This window comes from Panicum virgatum, chromosome 4N, assembly GCF_016808335.1.
Source record: "Panicum virgatum strain AP13 chromosome 4N, P.virgatum_v5, whole genome shotgun sequence".
Lineage (NCBI taxonomy): Eukaryota > Viridiplantae > Streptophyta > Magnoliopsida > Poales > Poaceae > Panicum > Panicum virgatum.
In genome coordinates, this window is record NC_053148.1 from 17,130,895 (window position 1) to 17,146,518 (window position 15,624).

The window sequence follows — 15,624 nt, forward strand, 5'->3', positions numbered from 1 at the left end:
CCTATGAGATAGAAGCCCATTAGTACGCCCTATATATACGAGAGAGGGGCTAGGGGGCAAAAACCCTGAGCTGCGCCACCTCCTAGCCGCCGCCCCTCCCTCTCTCTCTCGGCCGCCGCCCATTCCGTGTGTGCGGTGCTAGCACACCGACGCCCGGCGTTTCATCCCCGTACGTGTGGACTCCATGGAGGCGCTGCTGCGACTGCTGCACTGATCGGCTGCTGGGATCAAGTACGAGGAGCTTGGTTCGTGGGACGTGATCGACTACTTCCTCTACATCGACGCGCGACTTCTTCCGCTGCGCTGCGCGTCTAGTGGTAACGATCTATGATCTTCTACTCGCAAGTATCTTGGGTATATGTGGTAGTGATGCTAGCGTAGCCTACCCGTTTCCCTACAGTGGTACCAGAGCCATCTTGCGTAGTTTTTGGTCTGGATCATTTGCATATAGGTGATATGTTATTGTAGTAGATTGGATCTATTACTTTGGCACGGTTTGATTAGATCAATTGGTCATAAGGGGTTAAAACTGGAGCGAGTTGATTGCGCGGCATGTGACAAAAGATTAGTTTGTGTTCTTTCTCTGTTATGCATACGACATGTCCCTACCGGCTGGAATCACCATCGGGACTAACTGTGTGCATAATGTCAGGAACACGCCGGAGAGACGACGCGGATCACGTCGCCGGCGAGCTCACGGCCAACACAAATCTCACGCGAACACAGAGGACACGATCTCGTTTTGGTGCTGTCAAACTTGGCAGCTTTTCCATGGTCCATTGCTATGCTTATTTAACAGATTACAAGGAAAGTAATTTGGCCCTCTCAATCCGGCCGAGCACAATCAGTGCAATTACACACTAACTTTCTAAAATAAGCCATTTGCTAAACTAGGAAAGCACTAATCTAGCACCCAAGGATTACTATCAACAAATACCGGTGGAAACAACCACGCGGTACCAAAAGGTTGTGCGCGGCCTCTACGGTTATAGATATTTCCAAGTTTCTGGCGTCCTCTCTCTCTACCGCTCTCATTTCTCTTCCTCTCGTCTCTCTACCTTATCTTTGGAGTGCTGGGGAGCGTAGGCCGCCGATGGGGCGCTCGGGCCTCCGCCGGCCGCCGCCGCTGCGGAGCGCTCGGGGCCGCCGCCGCTGCGGAGCGCTCGGGGCCTCCGCCAGAGCTACATCAGCTCTTCCGCGTCTCCTTCCGCCTCACGGCGCCGCCGGCGTGCTCCAGCTCGAGGTGACGTCCCCCAACCCCGAAAAGCTTTACGAGACCGCCGTAATCGACTACTTCTTGTACGAGGAGAGCGCCGGCCGGCTGCCATCGCTGCTGCTGCTCCCCGGCTGCTTCATCCAAATGGCGTGGGAGCGTGGCGAGAAGCACACCGGCCGCCGATTCCACATGGCGCACCACCTGTGGAAGAGCGACACTGGCATCCTTCGCCGCGGCGCGGACGAGGTCCTCCTGGTGGCCCAGCTCGAGGTTCCGAATCACGACAACGACCTTGGCGTCCGGAGCCACACCGAGATCTGCGTGCTCCACGCGGCCGGAGGCAGCAGGCTCGAGTGGGAGATGAACCATGCGGTCCCCATCGTCCACGGCGAGGCGACTGCCGGCGAGGCCGAGGAGCTGATGCAGTGGTGGGAGACCGATGCGGCCGTCTCCGTCGGCAGCCGGTTCCTGTGCTTCGTCGACTACTTGCGCAGCTAACTCCTCTGCGACATGGCATCGGACGTGGCGGCGCTCGAGCTCTGGTACGTGCCGCTGCCCGTGGAGCCCACCAGTGGGTACCTAAGGAAATGAAATAGAGATTGTATGGATTGTATCAATTTTGTAAATGATTTGTGAGATCTATAAATTTTGTATCGGTCGATTCAGTATTTGTGTTTGATTCTTCGAATGATTTGTGAGATCTGTAAATTTTGTATCGACGGATTCAGTATTTTGTGGTTGATTTAGTACTACCTGTGAGGTGCGAGCATAACGAGAGTAACGGGAGAGGATGCAAGCGTAATGGGGAGCATAACGGGAGGGGGCGAGCGATGTGAGCAGAACGGCGTGGGGGCTATTGGTACCGGTTGCTAACCAATCGGTAGCAAAGGGTATCTTAGGTACCGGGTGTTTTACCCGGTGTTTTAGGCAGCCACATTGTTTTAGGCAGCCACATTGGTCTCGGTTTGGTAGCATCGGTTGCAAAACCGATATCTAAACTCATTTTCAACCAGTATTGATGGTTCTTTCTCTAGTAGTGACTTCTAAGGCGGAAGTAAACCATGCTGTTTTCACCAATTTACACCCCTAGTTCGTTTAATCCAAAGTCCACACAAAAGTTCTTTTTAGAGGAACTAAAATTGAGTGCTAAACTTGAGCATATATTAGCACTCATATACATGCTAAAATTTTTAAATCTTAACTAAAGTTTAGCCAATTCGAATTAGCACTTTTGTTTCGATAAACTAGTGCTAAAATTTAGCACTTGGATCCGACACAGGACTGTACAGTACATTTATCCGATCGACATATGTTTACATGGACTTTAATTTTTGTATTCAGTTTATGCGAGATAACGAGAACATCTTGAAGAAAATATATATAGCACTTTCTCTTGGTTCGGTGTTGCGCAGCACTTCACATTTCACAATCAAAGCAGTAAGAAACCACACAATACTTCAGCAGGCGCCGGCCCGAAAACCGACCTTACCGCGGCCGGCGTCGTAGAGCACCTCGAGCGTGCGCTGATTCACGTTCCCGATTATGCCGAGGCCCACGTCCGGCCCCGACTCGTGGAAAGCGAGGCAGTCCTCCAGCAGGACACCGCTGGGGACGTCGAGGTCGACGGTGGCGCCGCCGCTGAACGTGAAGGCGACCTTCGGCACGGTGACGTTGCTGTAGCCAGTGAAGTTGTAGCAGGTGTCGAGGTCACCGTTGGGCCGCAGCGGGTACGCCGCCATGGCCTTCCGGAACGCTGCCTGCAGCGCGTTGTACGCGGTGTGCGGGAGGCCGGTGACCACCGTGCCGGAGTCGATGATCATGCCTCCCCGGAACGCCGACGGCGGGACGTCGAGCTCCTCCCCGCCCACGCTGATGCCGGCCAGCGTCACCATGTAGAACGTCGCCACTCCGGGGAGGCGCTTCATCGGCGTGAACGCGAAGCCCGTCGCGTTGGCGGCGCCCGGCGGCGCGCCGAGAGCGAGGAACCCGGCCTCGCTGTTCCGCGCCGGGAGGCAGTACGAGAAGGCGCCGCCGTAGACCGAGGACGTCTGCACGACGAGCGACTCCGGCGCGCCGCCGAGCCCGACGAGCCCGTCGTACCTGTCGTTGTCGCCGCGCTGGTCGCGGCCGCAGCCGAAATGGAAATCCTTGACGGTGACCCCGGGCGCGAGGGTTAGCGTCTCGTCGCTGTACACGCCCCGCGTCTTGGAACCGTCCCCGTACTCGACGGCGTATCCGCACTGGGTGCCGCCGCCCGTGCAGCCGTTCTGGTAGTGATCGCCGGCGAGCTTCCGGCACGCGCCGGTGTCGCACGCGATGGGGGCGTACGTGGAGGACTTGGTCGGGTCGAACAGGGGGTCGTTCTGCGGGTAGCACCGCGTGGAGTTGCACGGCGCGCACTGCACCCACGACACGTCGCTGCCGGTGTCCATGAGGAGGACCTGCGGCACGGCCGGCGTGCCCAAGCCCACGGTGACCACGTACTCCAGGGAGTCCACGGAGCCGCCCAGGTGGGTCGGGATGCTCACGTTGGCATCGTCTTCTCGCGCGCTCACCATGCCATGGGACGCTCTGCTCATCATGTAGTTCGCGCGGGCGCGGCTTCGGCGGAGTCTCTCGGTGAAGGACGGCTTGTCGGAGTTTCGTGACGGGCCGCGCGGACCATGCCGGTGCACTAGTGGCACGGACACGGTCGCGCGTCTCGGCTCGAGCGTCACTGAAGACCGGTGCTCGTCGTCGCCTCCATGAGCGATGTAGTAGCAGCTACACAAAATGAACAGAAGAAGCACAGGAGGAGAAACCATGGAAAATTATCTGCGCCCTGTACAGAGAGGTGAGGATGATGAGCTTCAGCTAACTTGTACATCGGTCAATTTTATAGGCACGTCTCAACTTGGATTCGCCGTGAACTTGCGAAGACAGCTATGATGAAATTCCAAGTGCTTATTTTTAAATGAAATACCGAGTTATCCCTTGTCCTTAGACTACTCTTAATTAACAAGTACTTGCGATACTTTTCGTTGTCGTATATGTTGCTGCTTTGACACGTACGCCCGCTTCTTTTCCTTGGTAATTAACGTACATGTTTGAATCCTAAAACATCTCCATTATTGAGAACTTCGAGTCATGCATTGAGTAGAATCTGTCAGCAAGCGTCTGATGGTCACCACTTCCATCGGAGGGGAAGTAATAAATGTTTCAGTGCATGCATGATATCCTCTGGTCTGCAAGAAAAAGATTAGGTCCTTGGGACATATTTACAAGCTAAATACTAGTTCTCACTACCCAAAAAGTACTAGTTCTCACGAAACCAGCATATATATAAGAAACCATTTGTTATATATTAATCTCTCAATTTATTTTGTTTTTCTTGTCTATGAAATTTGTAACCAAATTCAATTATTCGAGGTTCAGTCCAAAACATTTAGATTGCATTTGGACAAAATATTTTTTAAAACTTTAGATACATTACCTACCAATTTTTTTTTGTTGATAAAGTGCGTACCTATGTGTATTGTCCAAATGATGTATTAGTCAGGAAGACTGCTTAGAGAAAGCCAAGCGAATCTGATTTAGAAATCCCTCCGCGCATTAATAATACTTTTCAATCAAATGAATATACAAAGTGAATTAGTGTCTTCACCAATTTTCGATACAGTGGAGTTCCTTTTCTATTAGACCAAGCCTGTGCAATTTTACTTTTCACAGAAGTTTTTAAAATTTAAGAGAAAATTTGAAGGATTTCACTAACATTTTAAAAGTACAGATTCTTAGTTTTGGGAGAAGTTATAAAATTTAAACCTTAGTGGTTTGGTGACAAGTGCAATTAAATTACTTCAAAACTCAGATGGTTACACCAATTGGTTGATTTTATGTTTTTTTTGTGTTTCACTACTACAGAATCAGTTTCTTCAAGGCCTATCCCTACCGATCGACAGTGATAACCAAACTAGTGGTGGTTGGTCGGTTTTCACTGCATGTCCGTGGTTAGACATCCACTAGAAAGGCCCGAGGCTTTGCCGCGCGGGTCCGTATCCCGTGTTGTAGTATTGTAGTTGATGCAAAATTTAATTGATGCATGTAATAGTATTTTTAAGCATCGTAGTTAAGATAAATCCATCGCTTTGTTGTTTTGCGTAGTGTCATGGTTTGCAGCTCACTGTTGCACTTGGTATATATTTTGGGCATTCTATTATCATGACATTATTGTTTAAGTAGTATATTATCTTGGGTATCAAAATGGAGTTATGACAGTTGTGGCTGTATTTATTGTGGTGAAAGAAGGGGTAAAATAATTTATTAGGGAGCAGAGCACAGTTAGTCGGAAACTTAATATATTTGCAAAATCATGTTGCAACTAATAGACATGTTATTTTTTTTAAAGAAAGTAGTGATTATATTAAAATATGACGTGTTATTGTAGAGGTAGCATGAGAAGCCATCGAAGAATGATGGTACAATATTATACTTTTAACAAATTAAGATGTTATGTTGAAAGAATTAAGAAAATGCTTTAAATTTAGAAAGCTTTGATATACAGTAAATTTGTAGATTTCGAAATTCTAGACAACTTTTGTATTGATCATTTTTTTTATTTAAAGATGTTTTGGTGTCCAAATTGTAAATACAATGGATTGCATGCAACGTTTATGCAAATGAATTGCGAAAGTGTTTTGAATTTTAAAATTATTCTATAATAAATTTTGTAGTTTTTGAATTATTGATCAAATTCTATGTCGAGCAACTTTTGTTTCCAATATGTTTTTGAGTTCAAATTGTATGTATAATGTTGCTCGTATAGAAGTCACGAATGGAACTAGTTGTTGTTTGATTTAATTAAAATCCAAGGGTTTTATAAAAAAATTGTGAGAGAGGACCAGGACGGTGATTGATTTTACAGAAACTTAAGGTTTTCTAATCAAATTTTGCTAAACATGGACTGTTGGATTGTGGGTTGATTTCGAGAAAAAGTAAGGGTTTTCTTGAAAAAATTTCTGAGAGAGGAGGTTGTACTGTAAGTTGATTTCTCAAAAGTCTGATGATTTTTTCACAAATGGCTGAGAAAAGCACGTCTGGACCGTCTGTTTGGCCGATCCGACGGCCAAGAACAGCAGACGACGTGGCACGCTGTCTAGCCACCTTTTCGTGCCTGATTCGTATTAGATGGTAAAAATAACCCTTGTTTTCACTACTGGATCGTTGCTGGATCCTGCAGTGAAAACCTAGCCATTCACATCGAAAAATTTATATCATTTGATATAAAGCTGATAAATATAAATTTACATAAAAATTGCTATGCTTGATGAAATCTAAAACTGAAAATTTTAGATGTCCAAATGTTCCATATAAGTTCTCAGACCTATCAATCTGTCATATAGAAACAAGGTCATCATCAAAGTTATAATCCTTTATGAGATCTAAACTTTATAGTTGACAATATTTTTATTTAAGATTGTTTTATGTCCAAATATTTAATATAACATTTAGAAACATTAATATAAAAGAATAACCTTATTTACTGATAGTCTCAACTCGTAAGTGATTGTGTGACTGTAGTGGTATTGCGTGGCTTGCAGGTCTATGAGGTTATTGGTTTGCATCCTCGACAATGCGCACAATGCGTATTTGTTCTGAAAATTTTTGGCATTGGATGTTGTGATTGCTTATTGTGCTATAGTTGCTTGGGTATGAAATCGATCAGGGATTGTGGACGGTCACATGACATATATTGATTTTTCATTTTACTCCATACATAATGAAACATTCATAATTGATTTTCCACAATCCTATACATATTAATCGCTCCATGTTCAACTAAAACTCCAAGGAAAACATATATGATAAAAGATATATGATCAACAATTATCATACGTCCTGCTACTTGGAAGGACTACTATGTACATGGAAAAATGTTATTTAAGGTCTTTAGACCTATATATAGACTAAGAATGGGATTATTATCCCAAATTTATTATTATTTGTTAAGGTATATAAATTTATCCAATACTCCTTTTCTAAAAAAAGTATATTTCTAGATATGAACCTAAAGGAACTTTTTTCCATGTACATGAGCAAAAATGCACTTATTTTGGGATTTGTGGTGTATATGAATTGCAGCCACCAAAATGCTATCAAGATAGTTTGAAATAAGGTGTAACGGTTAATTGTTCATGTAAATCCTTTTAATTGTTCATGTACATCCTTTTTGTTCATGTAAATCCTTTTAATTGTTCATGTACATCCTTTTAACAGAAATGATGTGGCTGTCGTGCCCCTCCACCCGGTCACCGTAGCTAAGGATGGGAAACAGATAGCAGATATCCGAATTATCCGATATCTGTATCCGTTTAAACATCAATATGGATATCCGTATTCGAATTTAATGTGGTAGTAAAGTGGATACATCCGAATCCGATTTTCATTGATTTTCTCAATCCAATTCCAGATTCGTATTCGACAATATCCGACACTATCCGTATCCGTTTTCGTTCAAAAACTATTTAAGAAATTATATTTATTTCTTACCACCCATATTATTAATTTTATAATAAAGATAAATATAAAAGATTAAATTTACTTTTAATTATTTTTATTTTATCTCAAATTACTTCTATATTTTTTATTTATATGTTTATTGTAATATATTTTTAGTTCTAATTTTATTTTTATGTATTTATTTATTAACGATAAATAGATTATTTTTAACTAGATATTTTTATTATAATATTATACTTTAGTTTGTACATATATAACGATTTTATAATCTAAAACTACAAATAAAGAAATTAACTAAACATTAGCTCATATATCAAGTCAATATCCGAATTCGAATCCAAATCCGAGGCATCCGTTTTGTATTCGTATCCGAGAATATCCGAATCCGTATCTGTATTCAATTTAAAATGTGGTAAAAAGTGCTATCTGAATCTGATTCCATGCGAATCCGATCCGTTTCTATCCTTAATCGTAGGCTCCCTTTGCCCCTAATGCCTCAATTAACAAGTGTAATTCGGCCACGGCCCATGGAAGCAATTTCAAAACTTAAAAATCTGCAGTTTTTAAACCATCCATCAAATTTAAATTTCAATTACACAATTATATCTCTTTCGAAGAGACCTTCAAAACAAGATCCCACTTAAATATGTTTCGACAATATTTTTCTAAACACATAAATTGCTTTTATTGCTTTATGTACAATGGAAAAATGCCAAAATAAATTAGTTAAAATGCTCAACCGATCTGCTAAAGTTTTCTATTATTTATCATGCAATCATCATTCACCTATCTAACAGAATTGTTTACCCTTGTCCACTAATGACACCAATCAATCTATCTTCACAATATGAACACCAATATCCACTTAATTGAACTCAGGCATACGAAGCAACATTACATAAACTCACAAGAATTTTTTTTCAAACATCATAAGCAAATTAGAATACATAAAAAAATATTTTTCTCTCAAAAAAATATGTGATTCAAACATAGTGATGTGACATCTTGTTTTGAAGTTTTTATTGCAACAAACATAAATGTGCAATAGAAGTTTGATTTCGACGCTTGATTTTGAAACTGTTATATTTTTATTTCGAAATTATGTGCATGCATGCACCTTTTCCTTCTCTCACTACCCTCACATGCATGCATGACGGGGCAGTCCCACGACACGTCTAATTTACAGCCGGCTTTAAATTAGCCGTGTCCATTACTTATTCTATTCACTCTTAGCCCATCATGACTCCTAAACCGAGGTGCAAACTAAATTCCGATTGCACAATCATATTTCTTAGAAAAAAATCTGCAAAATAAAGCCGCACCTGACAATACTTAGATAATATTTTTTAAAAACATTTGTTCTACGAAAAGCGGTAATTGTTCTAAACAAAAAAGGGCTACAACTTCAACTAAAATAAAATACCTTATGGATCAAATCGAAATATATTTAGAATACGGAAATCTTAAATGGCTAATTATATATTTGTTAGCTAGACCCCTGTTTGTCAAGGCTTATTCCAAATCAGCTTTCACCAGTGAAGCTAAAGCTAGTGAAGAAAAAAAAATCCTTCCCTTAGCTTCTAGGTTATTTTAGCACGGGTTCATAAAATGGCTTCATGCTACAGTACCTCTATTTACAAACAAGTGAAGCTGAAGTCAAAATGAGATATATAGTATACATGGAAACTGTATGGTGCCAAGTCGTTACAAAAAGAATAGGCTGAGAAAAGGACACACCAGGCTCTCTTATGATTTTGGCCCAAAGAGAATACCTGGATAGCCCTGGCACAATCACCACTATATAGATGGCACGGCTAGACACCAAGGCTTAGTCGTGCCATGCCGTGCCGGCACTGCATGTCGCCTTGCCGGTCCAAGCATGACACGATTGGCAAAATATTGTGCCATGTCGGCACGATGTCACGGTGGCCTGGCGTCTCCATGCTGGGTCCGGGCACGGCGTCCGGCGATGGCGCCAGAGCAGGAAGGTGGCGACGGGGCGGGGTAGCGGCGTCCATGGTGATGGTGACGGGGAGGTGAGGCAGCGTGGAGATGGAACGGTATTGGCCGCGTTGAGGCCGTGCGGTGGCGAGGGCGCCATCGGCGCGGAGAGGTTGGCGGCTGGCAGCTGGGAAGGCGAGGCGTGCCATGCGTGTAGAGGGAGGTGAGAAGAGGGCGACGGGGGGATGGCACTTGCGACCGCACGGGGTTGAGTGGGGTAGGGGCACGGGCGGCTGGGCGGGAGGTGCGCCGCACGCGACGAGGAGGAGAGAGTGACGCCGTGGCAAGCTAGAAGCTGGCGGCTGGATCTAGATGTAGGAAAGGGAGAGGGAAAATTAGGGTTTGTGAGAGGTGGAGAGTATATATATGTGAGGTTGTGGGCTGGGTCTTTGCCAGCATCGTGCCGGCCCGTTAGGTGTGTTGTGTCCGTGCCGACACTACATGTTGGAGTTTGGACCCACGCCGTATACTACACACGTGCCGTGGTGTCACTGACACTAAACCCACTGTGTCTGCCGTGTTCGTATCGTGTTTTTCGGTGTTGTTTTCCATGCCGCCCATCAGACACAGCCTGTTTAGCCATGTATAATCACCTCCCGCTCCACCTGGACAGCTCACCATGGCATGACGCGGCTCTCTTGTGCCACACCATGACCGCCGTGCCCTGCCTTTGCGCTTCCTCCTGCGCTTCACTATGGGACGTTGAGCAAGAAAAGAAGATAAGAGACAAATAGGTATTTGTGTTAGGGGCAGAGCTCACCATACTACATCAGGGTGGGGTGGTAATAGATCATAACTCTTGTGGTCTCTTCACAATTTAATTTGATCCTTATATATTTTTAGCTTAAAATTGTATAAGTTTATAGTCCGATTCTTTTATGGTTTGACCCTTAAATACATATGCAGAGACGTAGTAAAGTCTATAAATCTAGAAAATCTAAAATGACTAATAATTAGAAGTTTCCGGTTGTGATTATTGTTAGGACGGTGGCTCGGAGTGGCTGCTCTGGCCTCGGCACGCGGCCCCGTCCTTCTCGTCTCCCGGCGCGGATGGACCGGGAGGACGGCGCCCAGCCGGCCTCCTCCCTCAGCCGGCTCGCCGCGGGGCGCCCTCCCTCCTCTCCCGGCGCGACGGAGCCGGAGGCGTGCGACGGTGGCAGCCTCTGGTCCTCCTTCTCCGGTGGCGGCAGCGGCCCCCCACTCCTCCTCCTCTGGTGCGCAGCCCCCTCCCTCTCCTCTCCTACCGCCGGATCCGCGGCCCCAGACCCTCCTTCCCCGGCGGGAGGCCGCACCGTCACCGGGAGACGTGGTAGTGAGGCAGGATCCGACCACCACGAGCTGGCCATCCCCTCCTTTCGCGGCGGGAGGCCGCACCGGGGGACTGCGATGGCGACAACCTCTTCCTCCTGTGCTCGACGTCGATGGTGGAGTGGGAGATGGCTCCAGCGGCAGCTTCTGGTGGTGGTGGCGGTCTAGTGGCGGCCGGCAGGGTAGCAGCGGGCGGTTGGTGGTGGCAGCGGTGGTGGTCGGTGCGGCCAACGGTAGGGCAGCGGCCGGGCCCACATGAATTTCTTTTTTTATTTGCCATTCATTTTTTGCCGTGTGTTGGAAAACGCACACGACAATCTCTTTGCCGCGTGCCCGACAGAAGGCACACGGTTAAGGGCCTCTTCGAGCGATTTGTCCACACTGCAAAGGCTTTGCCGTGTGTCTTCCCCACACGGCAAACTAGGCGAGTCCCGTAGTGAATAATGCTAGATCAGGAACCACTTTTATTTTGCAGAGCACCTTGACAATGAAATCGAGAAGCAGGATGTACCCATGAAGCAAAGCACGAAAACCACACAGAAACACCAGTACTTCAGCAGGCACCACCCCGGAATCCGACTTTACCATGGCCGACGTCGTAGAGCACCTCGAATGTTCGCTGGTTCACGTTGCCCAGGATTGCGAGGCAGCCCTCCACTAAAATCCCATCGGGGACGTCGAGGTTGATCGTCGCACCGCCGTCGAACGTCAGGGCAACCGTCGGCACCGTCACGTTGCTGGCGGCGGCGAGATCGTAGGCGTTCGGTGGCAAGAGCGGATACCGTACCGGAGTCTATGATCATGCCCAGCGAGAACACCGCCGGCGGTATGTCCAGCTGCTTCCCGCCGACGCTGATTCCGGTGAGATTCACCACATAGAATGTGTCCACCTCGACGCGCATCGGCGTGAACACGAAGCCTGATGCGTTGGCGCTCGGCGCACTGCCGAGGGCTAGGAACCCGGCCTCGCTGTTCCACGCTGGGAGGCAGTACGAGAAGGAGCCGCCGTAGGCCGGAGAGGTCTGCACGACGAGCGACTCCGGCGCGCCGCCGAGCCAGAGCAGGCCGTCGCACTTGTCGTTCGGACCGTCCTGGTCGTCGACGCAGCCGAAATGGAAACCCTCGACGGTGACCCCAGGCCCGAGCGTTAGCGTCTCCTTGCTGTACACGCCCTTGGTGTGCGATCCGTCCCCGTACTTGATGGCGAACGCGCACTGGGAACCGCCGCCGCTCGTGACGCAGCCGCCGCCGTAGTGGCCGGCAGTGAGGTTCCTGCACGCGCCGGTGCTGCAGGGGATGGGCGCGTACGTGGAGGACTTGCTCGGGTCGAACAGGGGGTTCTTCTGCGGGTAGCACGCGGTGGAGTTGCACGGCGCGCACTGCACCCACGACAGGTCGCTGCCGGTGTCCATGAGGAGAACCCGCGGCACGGCTGGCGTGCCCAAGCCCACGGTGACCACACGTACTCCAGCGAGTCCACAGAGCCGCCCAGCTGAGCCGGGATGGTCACGTTGTCGTCTGCTAGCGTGGTCACCGTACCCTTGGACGCCCGGCTCATGATGTAGTTGGCACGGGCACGGCTTCGGCGGAGCCTCTCGGCGAAGGACGGTATTCCAGTGGTCTGCGGCGACGACGTGCATGGTCCGTGCCGGTGAGCTAGTGGCACGGACACCGTGGCGTGGCGCGGCTTAAGGTTCACTGAAAAAGCATGCATGCGCGCGGCATCATGTTATCTATCTCTGTTATTTGTTATTTCAATGTGCAGAGACCAAACCAAACTAGTTGTGTACCTCTTGACGTCAAGCATACTGCTCACTACTAGAAAATCGGCTTAAGGCACCGGTTGCAATGAGCCTTTGGTACCGGTTTTTTGAACCGGTACCCCCAAAGCCTTTGGTATCGGGTAAAACTACCGGTGCCTAAGCCTTCAAAATTCACGCAAAATATTCTTTTTGGTTGGGACTTGAACTCGCGACCTCTAGCCTCGCACGTTGCTCCTTTACCATCTCAGCTACACAGTTGTTCTGATCGAGAAGGAGATATTTTCCTTTTAAAGTAACCAATGGATGAGCCTAAGGTACCGATTGGTAGTACCACCCGGTACCTAAGGCTCATAGGGTACCGGTTGGTAACACCAACCGGTACCTAAGGCTCGTCTATAGGTACCGGTTGGTGGTACCACCCGATACTAATATAAAAGTTATCACCCGGTACCTATGGAGAGCCTTAGATAACGGTTGATAATACCAACCGGTACCTAAGGCTCATTCATAAATTCCATCCACCCCAAAAGTACCGGTATGGAGATGAACCGGTACTCATAGGTACCAGTTCATCTCCATACCGGTACTTTTCTTGTAGTGACTGCTTCTGGCTGAAAAGACCTGCTGGTGGTCAGCACCGTTGCAAAGCCACCATGCTCGTCGCCTCCATGAGCGACAGAGTAGTATGTGCATAAGATGCACACGAACAGATGAGAGGCGGCCATGGAGGAAGAGTGTCTCGTTGTGCTAGACGGGCGGATGGTCGGAAGCTTACAGATAAGCATCCAGGTATATGCACCTCTTCACTTGGATTCACCGATAAGTTGTTAGCAGTACACAGGACAGGATGAGCGAAGATTGCGACGATCAAATTAATGTCGTCTTTTCCGTAGTGGTCAGACTAGTTCACAACAGGTACTCAGGTAGATATGATATTTCCAGTTGTCGTACACTGCTGTCGTTTACGGCCATGCATGTTTTTGTCATGTATGGTTTTTGATGACAAAAGTGTGGTCGTCGTTCATAATGCTTGGTGTTGTCCGTCACCAATGACCTGATTGTCACCACTTTCATGGCATATGGGAAAAACGTAACTTTAATTTTATTATGTGCAAGTTTGTCTATAACCATAATTATTGAGAAAAATATATAAGTGGAAGTTGTACCGACAAGATTTTTAGATCGACCAAGTTGATGTAGACGCTTCATATTGCCTACCATGAAATAAAGAATAGCGAAATTAATTCCTGGAATAAATTCATGAAAATATGAGCACTCGTTGTGTATAGAACTTAAAACCCTCCAACAAGATAATATGCATCTAAATCACTACTACAAAACACCTATGTTGCATTGTCTTGGTTGGAAAACCCTTGTTGTCTCGATTTCCCAACCGGAACCGCTAGACCGGGACAAAAAGGGGTCATTTTGTCCCGGGTCTGGCAAATGGGACAAATAAGGACCTTTAGTTCTGGTTGGTAACACCAACCGGGACCAAAAGAGCTGTCATCGCCAACGTGGCAGGCGCACCCTTTGGTCCGGTTGGTGTTGGTTTTTTTCCCCTCTCATCCTTTTCTCATTTTTTTGTCATTTCAATTATGCATTTCATTTCAATTATAATTTTGTATTGGAATTCAATCTGAGTAAGAACTCCACTAATATATATATATATATATATATATATATGTTCATTAATATAATATTTGTCATAGATAATTTCCATATATAAAGGAATTTACATATACATCTATGCGTACGCACACACATATCTACATATATAGAGACACACACATACACATACATAGATATGCCTAGATATATATAAATATATATTTACATACACATATTCTTAATTACTAATATACAAAGTGTCTCAAAGTTTTCATAATATTATCATATTTTCTCCTGTTATCAATGTTTGACACTCCATCATAGTAGAATTCTCCCTTTCTGTCGAGGACTTGCTCGAGAATAAATCCACACAATGCTTCTTGAATTGTCCGAATCCTTTCCTCTAGTATAAGTTGATCGTGCATCGCCTCGACTTATGGAAAAGTGAGAATATTACTTACGACTATTTACAATACGAGTTTAAACATTGACAAAGTATTTTTATTACTTCCCTCTTCCAATCCCATACTTCTTTCGAGGACCTATTAGACCGTGGATGTTCTCACAAACATGGTATGCACATAAATGATTGCATTGTTCCTGCCTCAAACACTTTAAGAGAAAAGAAGTCATCAGGTATCTATATGTATATATACTAAAAGTAATTAAACGTGCAAAGCATCATTCCGTACGTACCGGAAAATTTGTCTTGAATTTTAATTCATTGCTGTAATTACCTTTATGTTTTTAATGAATTTTTTTCCAAACCCTGCGCGTGATTGAGAACAACTAAATTGAAGTAATGAATGATTTCAATGTAATAGTGTTTGAAGGAGTCGTACTTGAATTATCTTTCCAAAATGTCAGTCATGTCTTTGTATTATTCTGGATCTCTCCTCAATGAGTCTATAACTACCATTAAACTCTTCTTGGGAATTATGGTAAGTAGTATCCACTTAGCTCTTCTTGGGAATTATGATAAGTAGTACCCACTGATCACTGCAAGATTATACGGAGGCAGTTCTTGGTAGGGTTGAAACAACTCAATTATACAGAATTAGAAAGAGTTAGATGAAAGAAAATACTCATGCAAAGTTGTAAGGAAACAATATTTTATGTTTGCGGTGTTGAACGGATAAGTATTTGTATAAGTTATCAAATATCTCATCAGGCTTGTTATGTAGATTCTTCCAATTTGCTGTGTTGGGTCGACCAAGCTGATGTGGGAGT

General features: G+C 45.9%; 1 protein-coding gene and 1 pseudogene across 1 annotated transcript; both read right to left on the reverse strand.

Moving 5' to 3' along the window:
- Positions 1–2,673: 2,673 nt before the first annotated feature.
- LOC120669182 (aspartyl protease family protein At5g10770-like) lies at positions 2,674–4,082 on the reverse strand. Its single transcript, XM_039948975.1, has 2 exons — positions 4,075–4,082; positions 2,674–3,979 (listed from the first exon to the last, which is right to left on the reverse strand). Exons 1-2 carry the CDS (start codon positions 4,080–4,082, stop codon positions 2,674–2,676), a joined length of 1,314 nt encoding a protein of 437 aa, XP_039804909.1.
- A 7,491-nt stretch (positions 4,083–11,573) lies between these two features.
- On the reverse strand, positions 11,574–13,508 carry LOC120669184 (annotated as a pseudogene).
- Positions 13,509–15,624: the final 2,116 nt, after the last annotated feature.